This window comes from Callithrix jacchus, chromosome 12, assembly GCF_049354715.1.
Source record: "Callithrix jacchus isolate 240 chromosome 12, calJac240_pri, whole genome shotgun sequence".
Taxonomy (NCBI): Eukaryota; Metazoa; Chordata; class Mammalia; order Primates; family Cebidae; genus Callithrix; species Callithrix jacchus.
Genome location: NC_133513.1, coordinates 29,925,070 through 29,944,669, shown reverse-complemented (window position 1 = coordinate 29,944,669; position 19,600 = coordinate 29,925,070). Strand labels below are relative to the sequence as shown.

At 49.8% G+C, this 19,600-nt stretch overlaps 1 protein-coding gene and 1 non-coding gene across 5 annotated transcripts; one reads left to right on the top strand and one right to left on the bottom strand.

The window, feature by feature from the left end:
• Positions 1–3,103: 3,103 nt before the first annotated feature.
• LOC118146573 (small nucleolar RNA SNORA42/SNORA80 family) lies at positions 3,104–3,237 on the top strand. The gene has a single exon (XR_004732428.1). It is a non-coding gene; the product is annotated as a small nucleolar RNA SNORA42/SNORA80 family (small nucleolar RNA).
• Positions 3,238–4,220: 983 nt separating this feature from the next.
• Positions 4,221–17,156, bottom strand: ZNF771 (zinc finger protein 771). 4 transcript variants are annotated; one of them, XM_054242763.2, is made up of 3 exons: positions 17,002–17,156; positions 16,282–16,431; positions 4,221–5,262 (listed from the first exon to the last, which is right to left on the bottom strand). In XM_054242763.2, exons 2-3 carry the CDS (start codon positions 16,420–16,422, stop codon positions 4,450–4,452), a joined length of 954 nt encoding a protein of 317 aa, XP_054098738.1. In that variant the 5' UTR covers positions 16,423–16,431; positions 17,002–17,156; the 3' UTR covers positions 4,221–4,449. The 4 variants fall into 4 exon arrangements, with proteins under 4 accessions (XP_054098738.1, XP_009007685.1, XP_002756111.1 ...); XM_009009437.5 differs by having other exon boundaries at positions 17,091–17,156; XM_002756065.6 differs by lacking the exon at positions 17,002–17,156 and adding an exon at positions 16,793–16,851 and having other exon boundaries at positions 16,282–16,444.
• Between the last annotated feature and the right edge of the window lie 2,444 nt (positions 17,157–19,600).

The following is a 19,600-nucleotide window of genomic DNA, read 5'->3' as shown; positions in this document are numbered from 1 at the left end:
GCCGGGCATGGTGGCACAGGCCTATAATCGCAGCTACTAGGGATGCTGAGGCAGGAAGATCACTTGAACCCAGGAGGTGGAGGTTGCAATGAGTTGAGATAATGCCCTGCACTCCAGCCTGGGCAATATCACGAGACCCTGTCTCAAAAAAAAAATGATAGTGTTTCAGGGCATGGTGTCTCACACCCGTAATCCTAGTACTTTGGGAGGCCGAGGTGGGCGGATCACGTGAGGTCAGGAGTTCAAGACCAGCCTGGCCAATGTGGCAAAACCCCATTTCTACTAAAAAATACAAAAAATAGCTGGGCATGGTAGCAGGGACCTGTAATCCCAACTACTTGGGAGGCTGAGGCAGGGAGAATTGTTTGAACCCGGGAGGCAGAGATTGCAGTGAGCTGAGATTGCGCCACTGCACTCCAGCCTGGGCAACAGAGTGAGACTCTGCCTCAAAAAAAAAAAAAGATAGTGTGAGTGTGTAAGCTTTGCCTGTTGTGTGACTTTCAGCACATCACTTCTTCCTCAGATACCTCTGGCTGCCTCCATCACAGGATAGGCTAATACTGGGGAAAGGACCTTTAAACTATAGTTGAGCCTTGAACAACACGGGTTTGAGCTGCGTGAGTCTACGTTTGGTTGGTTGCATTTTTTTCAACCAAACATGGATCTATAATACAATATTTGTGGGATGCAAAACCCATGTATGTGGAGGACTGGCTTTTCCTATATGTGGGTTCTGCAGGGCTGACTGGGGGTTTAGTACATGTGGATTTGTGTATATGGTGGGGGTGGGGTATGTCCTGGAAACAGTCCCCTGAGTATACCAGGGGACATCTATATTCTCCAAATCTACAATGGTTGCTGACTTGCTGCTTCTCTGAGCCGATCTCCACGTTAGCAAACTGAGGCATTCTCCTTTCGTGGCCTTGCTCTCTTACATTTCTTAGCTAGTGACTCCCATTCTTATTTCCCAGGTAAAACAAGGTATCAGATTATGTGCCCAAACCCGCCTTTCCTCTGGCTCTCCAGTGATAATGGGATCAGCATCCTTATGAAGCCCTGGTTTCCTTCCTCTCCTTGACTGGGTGTCTGCTTTCCCTCCTGTATGATCAGCTTCTCTTCATTAGCCCTTCCTACCCATGCAGAAAGGATATGTGAGTTCCTTCCCTGTTGACAAAAGCGAAACCATAAAACCTCCAGCAGCCTCTTCAAAGGGTTGTCTATACTCCCCGACTCTCCTTCCCCACTGTCCCATTTACAACCTTGCCTCCTGGCTAGCTTTCATGATTCCCCTCCACTAAAATGACTCTCACCACTCATCCCCACCCTCATTACAAATGCAGCGGCCCCAGAGCAGCAGCTGACCCTCCCCTCTCCCTGAAACACCTTCCTCTAGATTTCCCAGATAAGATGCTTACCTGGTTTTCTTTCTACCTCTGGCTATTTTTCCTTATTTTTAGTGGAGATTGGGGGTCTCACCATGTTGCCCAAGTTGGTCTTGAACTTCTGGCCTCAAGCGATCTTCCTGCCTCAGCCTCCCAAAGTGCCAAGATCACCACGTGAGCTACCATGCCTGGCCTTTTTTTTGTTTGTTTGTTTTGAGACGGAATCTCACTATCCCCGAGGCTGGAGTGCCCTGGGGCAATCTCTGCTCACTGCAACCTCCGACTCCTGGTTCAGCCTCCTGAGTAGCTGGCGGGTGCTAGCACACCCAGCTAATTTTTTTGTATTTTTAGTAGAGAGTAGGGGTTTCGCCATATTGACCAGGCTGGTCTGGAGCTCCTGACCTCAGGCAGTCTACCCACCTGGGTCTCCCAAAGTGCTAGGATTACAGGTATGAGCCACCATGCCCGTCACCAGCCACTTTCGAGACTCTTCTTGTGTGCTTTCTTCTGGACATGGTGTCCATGACCTGGTATCTCTGTTATTGCCAATCACCTTTCTCATGCTGATCTAACATTCAGCATGTCCAGACGGGTGTAACAATTGCCCCCACTTCAGCTCCTGTCATGCTCTTCACCCTGTACCACCATCTTAATGACACTGTCCTGCAGTCACTCAAGCTAAGAAATGAAGTCAGTCCCATCTCCTTTCCCTCAACCCCAGGTCCATTGCTGTGAGTTCCAGCTCCATAAGGCTGTCAGATCCATCTTTCCCCTCTAAGCCCTCAAGGCTTTGCTACCTTGGGTCCTTTAACCTCACTTCCAAAACCCTCTTGCTTTTTGTCCCCCACCCCCATTCTACCCCAGGGAACATCTGCAAGCTCTAAGGACCCTGGAATGCAGCTTTAGGGGCTCTCTCCACATTTCCCCAGCCAGAACTCTACCTTCAAGCCCAATCTTAAAACGTATTCTACCCCAGGGAACATCTGCAAGCTCTAAGGACCCTGGAATGCAGCTTTAGGGGCTCTCTCCACATTTCCCCAGCCAGAACTCTACCTTCAAGCCCAATCTTAAAACGTAACCTCTGAGAAGAGCCTCCACACTTCCCAACCCCAACTTTCTTACCTTCAAGACCCAACCTAAACATCCCTTCTGAGAAGAGCCTATCTTCCCCCATCATAGCACCAGTTGACACTGGACTGCAGGCCCCTGTTTACTTGTCTCTTGGCCCTGTCATTCATTTGCTGTGGCAAAAATGGACAGAAAAGATTTACCTAGCCAGGCATGGTGGCTCATACCTAATCCCAGCATGAGCTACCATGCCTGGCTAGGTAAATCTAGAGGGAGGTGAAAGGATTGCTTGAGGGTAGGAGTCCAGCCTGCCCACCATAGCAAGACCCTGTCTCTACAAAATAAATAAGTTTATTATTTTTATGACAGTCACTTTTGTCACCCAGGCTGGAGTGCAATGGTGTGATCTCAGCTCACTGCAACCTCTGCCTCCTAGGTTCAAACAATTCTGCCTCAGCCTGTCAAGTAGCTGGGATAACAGGCGCTGGCCACCATGGCTGGCTAATTTTTGTATTTTTAGTTGGGATGGGGTTTCACCATGTTGGCCAGGCTGGTCTCGAGCTCCTGACCTCAGATGATCCCGCCTCCCAGAGTGCTGGAATTATAGGCGTGAGCCACCGTGTCTGGTCCAAAATAAATACATTTAAAACAATGCATGGGTTTGGATTTATGCTAGGTCTGTCCCCCTGGGCCTTTCATAGTACCCTATGCCAGATCAAACTGTAGCCCCGAACCATTGCCTGGCCTCTGCCCATAGTCTGCTGGCACTGAAGTGGGCTGCACAGGTAGAAAACAAGAAAAAATAAATGTTAAAAAGATTCATCTATGGGATTTATTTTTTAGACACCCTTGCTCTGTCACCCAGGCTGGAGTCCAGTGCCACAATAATAGCTCACTGCAGCCTTGTCATTAGCTGTGACTACAGGTGTGCGTCACCATGCCCAGCTTTTTTCTTTTTTTAAATAGTTGGGGGTCTCACTTTGTTCCCCAGGCTCATCTCAAACTTCTGATTTCTAGGGATCCTCCTGTCTTAAACTGCTGGGGATCACAGCCATGAGCTGCTAGGTCCATTCGATTTGAGATATTTTTTTTTTTTGGTTTGGGTTGGGTGTTTTGTTTTAAGGCAGTCTCAGTCTCCCTGTTGCCCAGGCTGGGGTGCAGTGACACTATCTCAGTTCACTGTAACCTCTGCCTCCCGAATTTAAGTGATACTCATGCCTCAGCCCCCATTACAAGTGCCGGCCCACCAATTAGTTTTTGTATAATTAGTAGAGACAGGGTTTCACCATGTTGGCCAGGCTGGTATTGAACTCCTGACCTCAAGTGATCTGCTAGTCTCGCCCCCCTAAAGTGCTGGGGTTACAGGCATGAGTACTGCGCCCTGCCTAAGATGTTTTGAGGATGAAAATAAGCTATTAAGTTTACATAATAAAGCTGTTAAAAACCTCTAACCTAGCGTTAACAGTTTTCTCTCCTTCACTAGACAGAGATATGAGCGTCTTGCCTTGCTCAGTGGAGCGCTGCCAAATGCAGTGCGTGTCTGATCTTGAACATAGTATATTTATGGGCCCTTTCAGATCTAAGGTTATGAGGACGTAACCAAGGGCCAAGTGTGCCATCACCCCCTACACCCAATACAAATCCAGGTGCAGGAACCCCTTTTAGGTTTACATCCCCATTTGGTTCCATGACAACTCAATTGGCACCTGAGCCTGGAGAACCCCGACTTTCCTCCTCTCCCCACCCACCTCACTCACAGGCACGAGTGGGTGAGGATATAATACTTTATTCACTAACAAGGACCGAGGGAATGTAGTGACGGGGGTGGGGTGGTGAGCACGGTTTCCAAGGACCCCGGTAGGGGATTCTGTCTCCCAGTTCCAGGGCAGCCGGGCCTGCCGTCCCCTCAATTTCCCAGACCCGGAGGCCGGGGCGCAGGAGTCAGGGTTAGTGCAGCCAGGTCAAAGCCCCAGCGCGCCCCTCCGCAGCCCCGCGGGGCTCAGCTGCCCTCGCACTCCGGGCAGCGCTCGGTGGCAGTAGCGGCCGTGGCACCAGGAGGCAGCTTGAAGTCCCTGCCGCAGCCGGCGCAGATGTACAGGCGGCGCCGCATATGCGCGCGCCGGTGACGGATGAAGTGCGAGCTTAGGCGGAAGCGGCGGCCGCATTCGGCGCAGGGGTAGGGTCGCTCCCCTGTGTGCGTGCGCGCATGCTCCGCTAGGTTGGAGCGGTGGCCGAAGCGGCGGCCACACACAGCGCAGCGGTGCGGCTTTTCGCCTGTGTGCACGCGCCGGTGCTTGGCCAGCGCCGAGCTCTGGGCGAAGCGCGTACCGCAGTCGGCGCATGCGTAGGGCCGCTCGCCGGTGTGCGTGCGTCGGTGGCGCGCCAGGCACGAGCTGCCGCCGAAGGCGCGTCCGCAGTCCGGGCACGCGTACGGCTTCTCGCCCGTGTGCACGCGCAGGTGCTGTGCGTAGTTGGAGCTCTGCGCAAAGCGGCGGCCGCAGTGCGCGCATGCGTAAGGCTTCTCGCCCGTGTGGCGCCGTCGGTGCTGCCGCAGGTTCGAGGCGGCGGAGAAGCGCTTGTCACACTCAGGGCACTCGTAGGGCCGTTCGCCCGTGTGCGTGCGGCCGTGTTTGGTCAGCGCCGACTTCTGCGAGAAGCGCCGGCCGCACTCGGTGCACGCGAAGGGCCGTTCGCCCGTGTGCGTGCGCGCGTGCTTGGCCAGCGTGGAGCGGCGCGCGAAGGCGCGCCCGCAGTCGGGGCACGCGTGGGGGCGCGCCGGGTCGGCTGACGGCGCGGGCGCCTCACCCGGGACCTGCAGGGAGAGGGGGGACAGGTCAGCCCTTAGCGGCAGTCCCCAGAGCCAGAGACCTGGATGGGTCTCCGCAGGCTGCCCCCTCTGTGAGCCTCAGTTCCCCATCTCTGAAATAAGAAAGGCCTCGGTGCTGCGTCGCAGAATGGCTGTGCGCATCCAGTGAGATAATGCGCGTAACGCACACATCACAAAGCCCAGTGGCGTTCTAGCTATTTTTATTAATTCAACCAGTATTTACTGAGCGCGTGCAGGGTGCTAGACTGTTAGGCACGGGGATTCCTCATTCATTAAAAAGCATTAAAAAGAAAATTCCTGCTTTTGGGAATAATGGATAAAGAGCGCCGGTACGGGGGATGCTACAGATTTAAACAGGGTTAAGACACTTTACTGATATAACACCAGCAAAGACCTAAAGACAGAGCAGGCTAAGTGGATAGCCCTCAGAGGAACATTGCAGAGGGAACAGCAAGGCCCAGAGGTGGAGTTGCCTGCTGAGTTCCAGAAACGGCAAGGAAAATTGGTTAAAGCAGAATGTATGATGGGGCAAGTCACAGATGTGGTGGTGGAGGGGATCTCTTAGCTTATAGGGCCTTGTATTTGCTATATTTGGCTCTCTCTTTTCTTTTTTTTTTTTTTTTTTTTTTTTCTTTTTTTGACGAGGTCTTGCTGTGGCCCAGGCTGGTCCCAAACTCCTAGCTCAAGCAGTGCACCTGACTCAGCCTTCTCAGTAGCTGGGGTTACAGGCACATACCACTGTGCCTGCTCTGGCTTTTAATATAAAGGAGATGTAACAGTAAGAGGAGATGTCAGAGGGCTTTGACCAGGGAAGTGACTGTATCCTACACATTTTAAAAGGCTCCCTCAGGGTGCTGGGTTTGAAAACCAAATGGATTTGGAGAAAGCAGAAGCCCAGTGAGGAGGCCACTGCAGCCACCTGGCAAGAGAAGATAGTGGCTCAGACCCAGACAACACAAGTGGACGGTGGAGGTGGTGAGAAGTGCCCCACTTCCGGATCTATTTGCAGTGACAATAGATTTAATAAGAGATTAGATGGTGAGGTATAAAGAAAAAGAGGAATCCAAATGACTTCAAGGTTTTTGAGCTTAGCAACTATAAAGGTGGAGTTGCATTTACAGAGATGAGGATGGTGGGGAAGAAGCTGAGACGGGAGATCTGTTTGGATGGTGTCGAGGCTTCTTGACATATCTGGAGCTCAGAAGCGAGGCCTAGACTGAAGATGTTAACTGAGAAGCTGTCAACCTATAGATAGTTTATAAAGCCTTGAGAATGAGTAGATGAGCTCAGCCAGGGGATGGGCAGAGAGCACCTAGAGCAGCAAGATGGAGAGAAGCCAGGGAGGGAGAAAAGCAGGAGAGGGGCATCCTGGAAGCCAGGGGAAGACCAAGTCCAGGCTCTTCAATCAGCTTTGAATAACAAACACCTATCATTTTTTAAGCTGTGAAGAAAAAGGCAAGGGTAAAAGCCAAATGCTATTCTGAAGTCTGAAATGAAAAACAAAAATCTGAAAATGAGCCAATTTCAAAAGTTCTGGCCTTCTAGAGATAAAAATCAGAAAAAGGAAAGAAATGCCTTGTAAGAGGCACATGAAGGGAAAACATTCTGGATTGAGTGAAGAAAAGTATTGAGGGCACACTGCTCCCTTCTTAGAAAAGAGAACGCTCAAAACTCCAGCAAAACCGATGTCAAGTATTCACCATGGCCAAGCAATTAATTCATGACCAAATGAAATACCTGGGACTATTTTATTTTTCATTTTTTTGAGACGGAGTTTTCGCTTTTGTTACCCAAGCTGGAGTGCAATGGCGCGATCTCAGCTCACCAAAACCTCCGCCTCCAGGGTTCAGGCAATTCTCCTGCCTCAGCCTCCTGAGTAGCTGGGATTACAGGCACACGCCACCATGCCCAGCTAATTTTTTGTATTTTTAGTAGAGATGGGGTTTCACCATGTTGACCAGGATGCTCTCAATCTCTTGACCTCGTAATCTAACCGCCTCAGCCTACCAAAGTGCTGGGATTACAGGCGTGAGCCACCGCGCAATACCTGGGACTATTGAGGACAAGAGAGTGTCAACTTCTCCCATATTCGATCTCCACAAGGTGATTATCATCATCCCCATTTTACAGATGGGGAGACAGGTTAAAAGAGGGTGACAGCAGGGAATAATAGAGCCTTCTCTTTCTGAAAGCTGCAGGACAAATTCAAGGCCTTCAGGATCATTTGTCAAAAGGTAAGTGGCTTTGTGGTAACCAGCTCAGAAACTGGAAAACAACCTAGGCATGGTGGCTCATGCCTCTAATGTCAGCACTTTGGGAGACTGAGGTAGGTGGATCACCTAAGGTTAGGAGTTGGAGAACAGCCTGGCCAACATGGAGAAACCCAGTCTCTACTAAAAATACAAAAATCGGGCCAGGCATGGTGGCTCACGCCTGTAATCCCAGCACTCTGGGAGGCCGAGGCAGGTGGATCATGAGGTCAGGAGTTAAGAGACCAGCCTGGCCAACGTGGTGAAACCTCGTCTCTACTAAAAATACAAAAATTAGCTGGGCATGGTAGAGGGGCGCCTGTAATCCCATCTACTTGGGAGGCTGAGGCTGGAAAATCCTTTGAACCTGGGAGGTGGAGGTTGCAGTGAGCCATTGCACTCCAGCCTGGGTGACAGTGTGAGACTACATCTCAAAAAAAGAAAAAAGAAATACAAAAATCAGCCAGCTGTGTTGGCTCATGCCTGTAATCCCAGCTACTCAGGAGGCTGAGACAGAAGAATCACTTGAACCTGGGAGTCAGAGGTTGCAATTGAGCCAAGATCGCACCACTGCACTCCAGCCTGGGCAGCAAGAGTGAAACTGTCTCAAAAGAAAAAAGAAAAAAAAGTTGGATGTTGGGCGAAGTGGCTCACATCTGTAATGCCAGCACTTTGGAGACCAAGGTGGGTGAATCATGAGGTCAGGAGATCAAGACCATCCTGGCTAACACAGTGAAACCCTATCTGCTAAAAATACAAAAAATTAGCCCGGCGTGGTGGCATGAACCTGTAGTCCCACCTACTCTGGAGTTTGAGGCAGGAGAATCTCTTGAACCCGGGAGGCGGGAGTTGTAGTGAGCTGCAATTGTGCCATTGCACTCCAGCCTCGGTGACAGACTGAGACTCCATCTCAAAAAAAAAAAAGGCCAAACGCGGTGGCTCAAGCCCATGATCCCAACACTTTGGGAGGCCGAGTCGGGTGGATCACGAGGTCAAGAGATCGAGACCATCCTGGTCAACATGGTGAAACCCCACCTCTACCAAAAATACAAAAAATTAGCTGGGCATGGTGGCGCGTGCCTGTAATCCCAGCTACTCGGGAGGCTAAAGCAGGAGATTGTCTGAACCCAGGAGGCGGAGTTTGCAGTGAGCCAAGATCGTACCACTGCACTCCAGCCTGGGTAACAAGAGAGAACCTCTGTCTCCAAAAAAAAAAAAAGGCCAAACGCGGTGGCTCACGCCTGTTATCCCAGCACTTTGGAAGGCTGAGGTGGGAAGATCACCTGAGGTCAGGAGTTCAAGACCAGCCTGACCAACATGGAGAAACCCTGTCTCTTCTAAAAATACAAAAAAATTAGCCTGGCATGGTGGCACATGCCTGTAATCCCAGCTACTTGGGAGGCTGAAGCAGGAAAATGGCTTGAACCCTGGAGGCGGAGGTTGCAGTGAGCTGAGATCGCCCCATTGCATTCCAGCCTAGGCCACAAGAGCAAAACTATGTCTCAAAAAATAATAATAATAAAAGGAAATTAGAAACTAGGGCAATTTGGGAAATTAGTGACCAACCAAGGGAAATCTGGTTTAAATAGTATCTATACTGATAACAATAGCAGCAATAATCAGTAGCAAAGTATTAAACTTCGACGTTACATTATGTATGTTATTGTATTAAATCCTCCTGTCACCTGCCTTGAGCTGGATGTTGTCTCTTTTGATAGCTGAGAAAGCTGAGGCTGAGGGTGATGAAATTCACATGGCCACTGGGAGCCAGGATGGACTTGGGGTGCCCATGAGACCATGCTGTCATTCAGGCTACACTGTCCTGAACTCACACGGCCAAGATGTGACAGAGGCTGGACTCCAAGTCCCCTGGCACACTCCAAGAAGGATTCAAGGTTAAAATATAACTTGATACTTTAAATGGAGAAACCCCACAGCACGTCTGGCACCATCTGAATTCAAGGTCACATTTTCCAGTCTTGCTCTGGTTTTGAAATCTGTTGGGTTATTTCAATATATCAGCCACTGTGGAGAGCACTTGTCTCATCATATCTACATTTTTCTGGCCTGTTTTTCCTTGGCACCCTTCTTTAAGGTGACTTTGGACAGCCTGAGGGCTTCCTCATGCTGGGTTCACTGACTTCTGAAAAAGAAATTCTCCACACAAGTGTTGTTAATGTCTCCAGCCCAGGAGAAGGGGCCTTGGGTGCCCGAGGAAAAATCTTGGTAAGAGGAGCTGAATCCAGCTCATTAAGCCCTCCCCTGCCTCAGTGTCCCAAGAAAGGCCAGGTAGGCTAAGGGAGATCAAATTCCCAATATGAGGCCAGGTGCATTGACTCACATCTGTAATCTCAGCACTTCCGGAGACCAAGGAAGGAGGATTACTTGAGGCCAGGAGTTGGACACCAGCCTGGGCAACATAGACCTCATCGCTACAAAAAGTAAAAAGTTAGCCAGGTGTGGTGAGGTGCACTTGTAGTCCCAACTACTGGGTAGACTGAGGCAGGAGGATCACTGGAGCCCAAGAGATCAAGGCTTCAGTGAGCTATGATCGCATGCCACTGTACTCCAGCCTGGGTGACAAAGCAAGACTGTGTCTCTAAAAAAGAAAAAAACAAACAAAAATTTCTCAGCATGAGATATGAGATGGTATGTGGGCCAACTTTTAAAAAGTCTTATTATAATTGTTATGTATTTATTTTCATGAATATTAAAAAAATAAGAGATCACATGAAACGCACAATTTCATCAGTACTATTGTTTAGATGAAGGTACATTTATTTAACAAAACTATGTGAATCTATTTGAAGAAAAGCATTAATTTTTTTTCATGACTACTTTTGTGCCAGACGAAAAGCATTAATAAATGCTGTGAGTACAACATATGAGCAATACACACATGACTGAAACTTGGCAAATACCAGACTAGGTGATCATTAATAGCCCAAGCATGTCTTAAATTCTATGACTATTAGATTTAAAAATCAGAATAGGTGGTATGTGCAGTGTTAACAAGAGGCTAATGTGGACATACAACGTAGTGTAATAATTGTTTTTTATATTTTTAGTAGAGACGGGGTTTCACCATGTTGGCCAGGATGGTCTCAAACTCTTGACCTTGTGATCCACCCTCCTCGGCCTCCCAAAGTGCTGGGATTACAGGTGTGAGCCACCACAACTGGCCTTAAATGTTTTTTTTTAACCAGGGCAAACATCCCCATTTCCTCCTTAGCCATTACTTCTCTAATGAATAAAATAACTCCCATTTTTGGGCACTCATCATGTGCCAGGAACTGTGCTAAGTGCTTTTTACCAGTACTCCCTTTCTAAACTCTCAAATGGCTTTGGTTTTATACATAAGGAAATAAGACTCAGAAGTAAAGTGACTATACAAGGCTCTACAGCTAATAAACGGCAGAGCCAGGGATAAACACCTATTCTCTTAATCAAGATGCAGTTCTTTTTTTTCTCTTTTTGAGAATGGGTGTCACTGTGTCACTCAGGCTGGATGGAGTGGCATGATCACAGCTCACTGCAGCCTTGACCTCCCAGGCTCAAGCAATTCTCCTGACTCAACCTTCTAAGTAGCTGGGGCTACAAGGGTGTGCCAGCACACTGGCTAATTTTTATACCTAGTAGAGACAGTTTTGCCATGTTGCCCAGGCTGGTCTCGAATTCCTGAGCTCAATCAATCCTCCGGCCTCAGCTTCCAAAAGTGCTGGGATTACAGGCAAGAACCATCGTCCCCAGCCTCCATCATGCAATTCTAATCTCAATGACCATTACACAGCTTGTATCCCTCCCCGGCCCATTTTTGTGGTCAGAATCTTCCTTCTTTTTGGTACAAACTATTAAACGCAACCCCTGTCCTCTAGTTCCTTGCTAGAGGAAGTATGGGCCACAGACCAGCAACATCAACAACATCACTGGGAACTTTTTAGAAATGAAGAATCTCAAGTCTCACTCCAGACTTTACTGAACTGGGTGATCTGTGTACATATTGAAAATTAAGAAACTGATCTAGAAGAGAAAAGAGCTACTCCTGGAGAGAGCAGGGAACAAAGCTGAAGAGGGCTTTGTGCACTAAGACCACAGTGGGGCATGGGATAGGTGTCAAGGGGATGAAGCCAGAATGGCATGAGGTTAGACGGTAAAGAGCTTTCAGTGCCAAGTTTAGAAGCTGAGATCTTACCCTGAGGGAAGCAGAAAACCACCCAAGGGTTCAAGCCAGGGAAAGACAGGTTTGGATGTGCATGGAGCCCTCTGAGAAAATCTTTCTAAAAGATTCGGTTTTGATGGCAGAGGGAAAATACTCCAGCCCCTGCGTGCAGTGTAATTAAGGCCCTTCTGGACAATGGCCACAGGGCTGGGCATTATCTAGGACTTACTGAATGTCAGCAATGAGAGGCGCTTTTGAGATCACCATTTCATAGATGGAGAAATGAGGCTCAGGAAGGCCCACAGAAAGCTAATGATCACCCTTGTGGGCACAGCGCTAACAGTCCCTGGGACGTATATATGTAATCCTCGATTCCTCCCACCTCCTCCAAATCCAGTCACCCTGATGACACTTCTCAGACTGGCATTCAAGGGTGTGTTAGTCTATTACCCTATTTTACAGATGAGAAAGCCAAAGAAAAGCTGGTAAATGATGGAGTTAAGATGCGTGATACCATTCACAATCTGGCCCTACGTACCTTTCATGACTAGTCTTACCAGACCTTCACCCCTTGACTCCAGCCAGGTTCCTAAATGGCCCCTTCTCCTCATCACTGCTGCTACCATCTTAGAGCAGGCCCTACCTGGCCTGGTCTCCCTGTAGCAGCCAATAATTCTTCTAAACAGAAAATCCAATCATGACCCTCCTGTGATTTTTTGGGTTTTTTGTTGTTGTTGTTGCTGTTGTTTTGGAGATGGAGTCTCGCTCTTGTTGCCCAGGCTGGAGTGCAGTGGTGCAGTATCAGCTCACTGCAACCTTTGCCTCATGGGTTCAAGCAATTCTGCCTCAGCATCCCCAGTAGCTGGGAATACAGGCGCCCACCACCATGCCTGGCTAATTTTTGTATTTTTAGTAGAGAGAGGGTTTCACCATGTTAGTCAGGCTGGTCTCCTGACCTCAGGTGATCTGCCTGCCTCGGCCTCCCAAAGTACAGGGATTACAGGCATTAGCCACCTCGCCTGGCATGTTTTTGTTTTTCGAGACAGGGTTCTCTCTCTGTCACCCAGGCTAAAGTACAGTGGTGCAATCATGGCTCACTGCAGCCTGGAACTCCTGGGTTCATTCAGCCTCCAGAGTAGCTAAGACTACAGGAATGCTACCATTCCCAGCTAATTAAAAAAAAAAAAAGCTTTGTAGAGGTGAGGTCTCCCTATGTTGTCCAGGGAGGTCTCAAACTCCTGGGCTCAAGTGATCCTCCCGCTCTGGCTTTTCAAAGTGCTGGGATTATAGGCGTGAGCCACCACGTGGGGCCCTTCCCATGATTTAAGGCTTCTGATGGTGCCACAGAACCTAACACAGTATGTCCTGCCCTAGCTTGCAAAGGCCCTATGCCCCCAGACTGCCTTTCCAATCTCATTTCCTCTGAGTCTTTACTTTTGCTGTTTCCTCCTCCTGGAATGCCCTTCTTCCTCCTCCATGTGCCAACCCCGCGCAAAGCCTTCAAGGCCCAAGTCAAAGATTATCTCCTTTGGGAAGCCTTCCCCAGTGCCTCAAGTTGTCTGCCTTCAATCCTCTGTGCCTCCACGTTCACTTCCCTGATCAACCCCAGTTCTCACAGTTTAACCCAGCAAGGCCTTTGATAAAAATGACTTTAGCTGGGTGCGGTGGCTCACGTCTGTAATCTCAGCACTTCGGGAGGCCAAGGTGGGAGGATCATGATGTCAGGAGTTTGAGACCAGCCTGACCAATATGTTGAAATCTGGTCTCTATTAAAAATACAAAAATTAGCTGGGCGTAGTGACTCACGCCTGTAATCCAAGCACTTTGGAGGCCAAGGCGGGCGATCACCTGAGGTCAGGAGTTAAAGACCAGCCTGACCAGGGCTGGGCGTGGTGGCTCACGCCTGTAATCCCAGCACTTTGGGAGGTCGAGGCAGGTGGATCATGAGGTCAAGAGTTCGAGACCATTCTGGTCAACATGGTGAAACTCCTTCTCTACTAAAAATACAAAAAATTAGCTTCATGGTGCCGTGTGCCTGTAATCCCAGCTACTCAGGAGGCTGGGGTAGGAGAATTGCCTGAACCCAGGAGGCGGAGGTTGCGGTGAGCCGAGATCGCATCATTGTACTCCAGCTTGGGTAAAGAGAGCGAAACTCCGTCTTAAAAAAAAAAAAAAAAGGCCTGGCGCGGTGGCTCAAGCCTGTAATCCCAGCACTTTGGGAGGCCGAGGCGGGTGGATCACGAGGTCAAGAGATCGAGACCATCCTGCTCAACATGGTGAAACCCCGTCTCTACTAAAAATACAAAAAAAAAAAAATTAGCTGGGCATGGTGGTGCTACTCAGGAGGCTAAGGCAGGAGAATTTCCTGAACCCAGGAGGCAGAGGTTGCGGTGAGCCGAGATTTCGCCATTGCACTCCAGCCTGGGTAACAAGAGCGAAACTCCGTCTCAAAAAAAAAAGACCAGCCTGACCAACATGGTGAAACCCCATCTTAAAAAAAAAAATTAAAAACAAAAACAAAAATTAGCCAGGCATGGTGGTATGCGCCTGTAGTCCCAGCTACTCAGGAGGCTGAGGCAGGAGAATTGCTTGAATCCGGGAGCTGGAGGTTGCAGTGAGCCGAGATCACTCCATTGCACTCCAGCCTGGGCGACAGAGCAAGACTTCATCTCAAAAATAAATAGAAAAATCTCCAGAAGGATGACCTCGTCCAAGGTCCCAAGCTTTGGGGAGAAAAATAAATAATAATAGCAACTATTTCCATGTTTATTATGTGCCAGACACAGTTGTAACTCTGTGCCTGTATTGACTTATTCATTCCTCACAACTCCAAGATGTAGGTGCTGTTATAATTTTCATTTTACAAATGAGGAAACAGGCATATAGTGGTTAAGAAACTTGCCCAAGGTCACACAATGGGTAAGTGATGGAGCCGGAAGTCCACCCTAAGCTCTGGAGCCTGTGTTTGTAACTTAGAGGCCAGAAGTGGAGATCATGCAATCACAGGGCCAGAAGAGGCAGACAGAGCTGGATAATGGGCCAGGGGGTGCCGCAACAAACAGAACCAGAATAATTACTGGACTGGAAAAGGAGGCCCGAGGAGCTAATCCCCTCCCGCTAGCACCCACCACGCCCACTAGGGGGCAGCAGAATGTCCTTTCCTAGGGAACTGGCTCCCAGGCAGGAAGAATCAGAGCCTGGGCCCCTGCAAGCTGGGCCCCTTGAAGCCAAGCCCTCTGCTGGGACTCAAGGCTGCTCCGGCTGGAGGCAGAGTCCTCTGGGGTTCTAGGAAATGGAAATGTATCTGCTGGCAGTTAGGGTCTCCAGTGGGGAAATTTAATTCATATTCTAATCTCAAAACTTTCAAATACCCTCAGAATAAAAGCCTGACTCCCTGTGTGGCCTGCCATCCACACTACAGCATGGCCGAACCACCCTCACTGCAGTGCCCTACTCACTCATCTGAGCCTTTACAAGGGCTACTTCTGGCTGGATGTGGTGACGCACTTATAATCCCAGCACTTTGGGAGGCTGAGGTGGGAGGATCACCTGAGCTCAGGAGTTTGAGACCAGTCTGGCCAATGTGGCAAAACCCCATCTCTACTAAAAATACAAAAAATTAGCCGGGCATGGTGGCACGAGCCTATAGTCCCCAGCTACTCAGGAGGCTGAGCAGGAGAATCACTTGAACCCAGGAGGTGGAGGTTGCAGTAAGAGCCAAGATCGCACCACTGCACTCCAGCCTAGGCAACAGAGCCGAGACTCTGTCTCAAAACAAAACAAAAAAATTAGCCAGGTGTAGTAGTGCATGCCTGTAGTCCCAGGTACTTGGGAGACTGAGGTGGGAGGATCACCTGAGCCGAGGGAAGCCTGCAGGGAGCTGACATTGCCACTGCACTGCAGACTGGGTGACTGAATGAGACCCTGTCTCTAACAATAATAACAGCAACAACAACAATAATAATAAAACGGCCATTTCCTCCGCCTGGGGCCATCAACCCACATCCTCTCCCAGACTCCTACTGGTCTCACAAAAGCCATCCTTTTACTAACTTTGAGACCTGTGGCCAGTCACCAAACTGCCCTGGGCCTCAGGCTCCTCATTTGTAAAATGGAATAAATGCTACTGACATCATAGAATTGAGGTGCTTAGAACAGTGCCTGCACATAGAAAATGCTAGGCAAGGGTTAGCTATTGTTACTGTGGCTGTTGAACTAACCTGACCTTTCCCCCACCTCTAAATCTGAGTTAAGTTCCCACTTCTAGGCTTCATCACCCCCCTGTACTTGCAGCCATCACACAAGATTCTAACTGTGTGATTACTCTTCAGTCTAACCCTTCCATCCAACACCAAGCTCCATGGGAGATCCAAGGACAGACTTAATCTCCTGCACCCAGCGGGAAGCATGGCACAGTAGGCATGATTTCTGTATGCTGGAAGCCCAGGTAGTGGGGCAGAAGGATGGCCCAACCCTGAGGTTCTAGATCTGAGATTCAGGGAAAAGTAGGGGCAAGATCCCTGGCTGCCATCTGAGGGAGGCTGGGCCTGGAACAGGTTTGGGGACAGTGGGCCCCAGGGTGTATGTGACACATACCTCCTTGTTGTCCATGGGGATCTTGAGTTTCACCACCTCATACTTCTCCTCACCCTCATCCTCCTCACCCTTCACCAGCAGCACCATCTCCTCCTGCATCTCTTCCTCCTCCTCCTCCTCTGCCTGCTGTTCGCCAGGCATCTTGGTGTCCTGAGGCGGGGAGCTGGATCAGAAGCTCAGGACCCGCCCCCCCACCGTGGCCCTGGCCCAGCAAGGCGGTGCAGCCGTGGCTTCTCCCGCCCTGCCTGGTCTCCGAATCTGGTCCTCTCCCGTCCACCCCAGCCCGGCCCCACGCTCTGGCACAGCCCCGGGACCAGCTCTGGGGGCTCGCGTTCACCCCACTCATCCCGGCATTCAAGGCCCTGAACAGTTCGAATCTCCAGCCCCCGCAAGTCGCCACCCTCCTTGCGCTGAGTCACTCCTCAGCGTCTGGGTCAGCGACCTGGAGCTCTGGGGCACGGGCTAGAGGCGGAATCGGGGCGGAAACCCCGGGGAGGAGGTGCGCACTCACCAGCCGAAGGTTCGGCGCTCGCGGTGCCCCAGGCCTGGGCGCCGGGCGGTTGGGCACTCAGCGAGGCCGCGGCTCCGGGGGCGGGGCAGGGGCGGGGCCCCAGAGACGGCCGGCCATGGGTCCGAACATATAGCCCCACCCCCTGGGGCGGAGCCCGAAGGACCCGGGCGTCCAGCCAAAACGGCTCGGGAAGGGCGGCGAGCTCAGACCTGGCGTTCTCCGCAGTCCACCGACTCCCAGGCACATGGAGCCGCCCCAGCGCGGCGTTCAAGGTTCTCGCAGTCAAGTTCCAACTTACCCTCGCGGCCCGTCTCAGGGGGCTGGCTTGGAGGTCTCCGCTGCGCCCAGCGCCTTTGCTCCGCCCGAAATAGGCCACGTGCGCTCCCGCCCTGGCCTGGGCCTCTCGCTGGCGCCCCGCCTGGAGGGCGGACCCTGTTGCCTCCTCACTTCTTCCCTTCCCTCTTTCTACCTCCTCTGCCGTCTTATCTTATTTCTCGGCGTCGCTTATCCCGCTGGCCTCTGGGATATCTTGCTCCTTGAATATGTCCTAACCAAATCGACATCCACCCAAGCATGGCTGTCGCGTCATGCGGGGGGTGTTTATCATGCGCCACTGCTGTTCGGCGTCTTACACACCTGGTCTCATTTGATCTGCACAGCGATGGGTCCTGATCCATTTTACAGATGAGCTCATTGAAGTTCAAGGAGGTAAACGAATTTCCCTAAGTTACACAGTAAGGATGTCATGGCATCTAATATCCTAGGTGGAAAATAGCTCAGAGCTAAATCCAGTCCATAGGGATACCTTGTTTGGCCCTTACAATATTTTTACTTTAAAAAAATCGTTTCAAGGCCGGGCACCGTGGCTCATGGCTGTAATCCCAGCACTTTGGGAGGCCGAGGCCATGGATCACTTAAGGACAGGAGTTCGAGACCAGCCTGATCAACATGGTGAAACCACGTCTTCACTAAAAATACAAAAATTAGCCTGATGTGGTGGTGCACGCCTGTAATCCTAGCTACTGGAGAGGCTGAGGCACGAGAATCGCTTGAACCAAAGAGGCAGAGGTTGCAATGAGCCGAGATCTCACTATTGCCCTGCAGCCTTGGGCAACAAGAGCAAAACTCTGTCTCAAGAAAAAAAAAATGTTTAATCGGAATATTTCATATAAAAAATCTGTATTTTTATATGAAAATACATAAATTCCACTTCCTTCTAATATAGCCACTTCCCTTGCAAAAACAGATATCTAATTCTCCCATTTGAGGAATGGGGCAACTAAGATTCAGAAATCATGAAGGAAAAGAGAAATAACATTCAGGAAGTGCTTACAAGTCCTATGTTGTCCTTTACAACAGCCCAGTTGGGATCAATAATACCTCCATTGGACAAAAGGGGAAGCTTAGAAAAGTTAAGTAATTTGCTCAAAGTCACACAACTGGCAAGCGGCAGATTCAAAGCTTGTGCTTTTCTATTGCACCAAATTATCTCTCAGGAATGAAGTTATAAAATTGGCTCTTTCCCAGAGCTGGAAGAAGGGGTCAAATGCCTGGTTTCTCACACACAAGATCCCCAGAAACCACTTTGGTTGCGTTCATTCTCAGAGTATTTATTGAGTCCTCCTATGTACCTGTCACCATTCTAGGTATGGGAGATGTAGTCATGAACAAAACATACAAATCTTGGCTCTTGTGGCACTACTCAGGGTGCAAAAAATGTGAACATGTAAATAAGGGAGATAATATCAGATAATGACAGGTGCAACGAGGGAAGTCAGACAAGATGATCCAACAGGGAGTGGCTGTGGCGGCAGGGGCTTATTTATTTATTTATTGAGACAGAGTCTCGCACTGTCACCTGGGCTGGAGTGCAATCTCAGCTCACTGCAACCTCTGCCTCCTGGGTTTACGTGATTCTCCTGCCTCAGCCTCCCGAGTAGTTGGGATTACAGAGGCACACCACAACATCCGGCTAATATTTTGTATTTTTAGTAGAGACGCAGGTTCACTATGTTGGCCAGACTGGTCTCCAACTCCTGATCTCATGATCCACTCACCTTGGCTTCCCAAAGTGCTGAGGTTACAGGCGTGAGCCACCAAGCCCAGCCTGGCAGGGGCTTCTTTAATGTGGGCAGGGAATACGTCTCAGGATACAATATTTGATTTTTTCTTTTTTTAGATGAAATCTCGCTCTGTCATCCAGGCTGGAGTGCAGTGGCACGATCTCAGCTTAGTGCAACCTCTGCCTCCCAGGTTCAAGGGAATATCCTGCCTCAGCCTCCTGAATACCTGAGATTACAGGTGCACACCAACACAGTCAGCTAATTTTTAAATATTTTTGGTAGAGACAAACAGGGTTTCACCATATTGGCCAGGCTGGTCTTGAACTCCTGACCTCAAGTGATCCACCTGCCTTTGCCTCCTAAAGTTCTGGAATTACAGGCATGAGCCATCATGCCCAAGATGGATACAATTTTATTTATTTATTTATTTACTGAGACAGAGTTTCGCTGTTGTTACCCAGACTGGAGTGCAATGGCACGATCTCGGCTCATCACAACCTCTGCCTTCTGGGTTCAAGCAATTCTCCTGCCTCAGCCTACAGAGTAGCTGGGACTACAGGCGCGCACCACCATGCCCAGCTAATTTTTGTATTTTTGCATTTTTGTAATTATGTATTTTTGGTTTCACCTCATTGACCAGGATGGTCTCTATCTCTTGACCTTGTGATCCACCCGCCTCAGCCTCCCAAAGTGCTGGGATTATAGGCATGAGCCACCGCACCCGGTCTGGATACAATATTTGAGC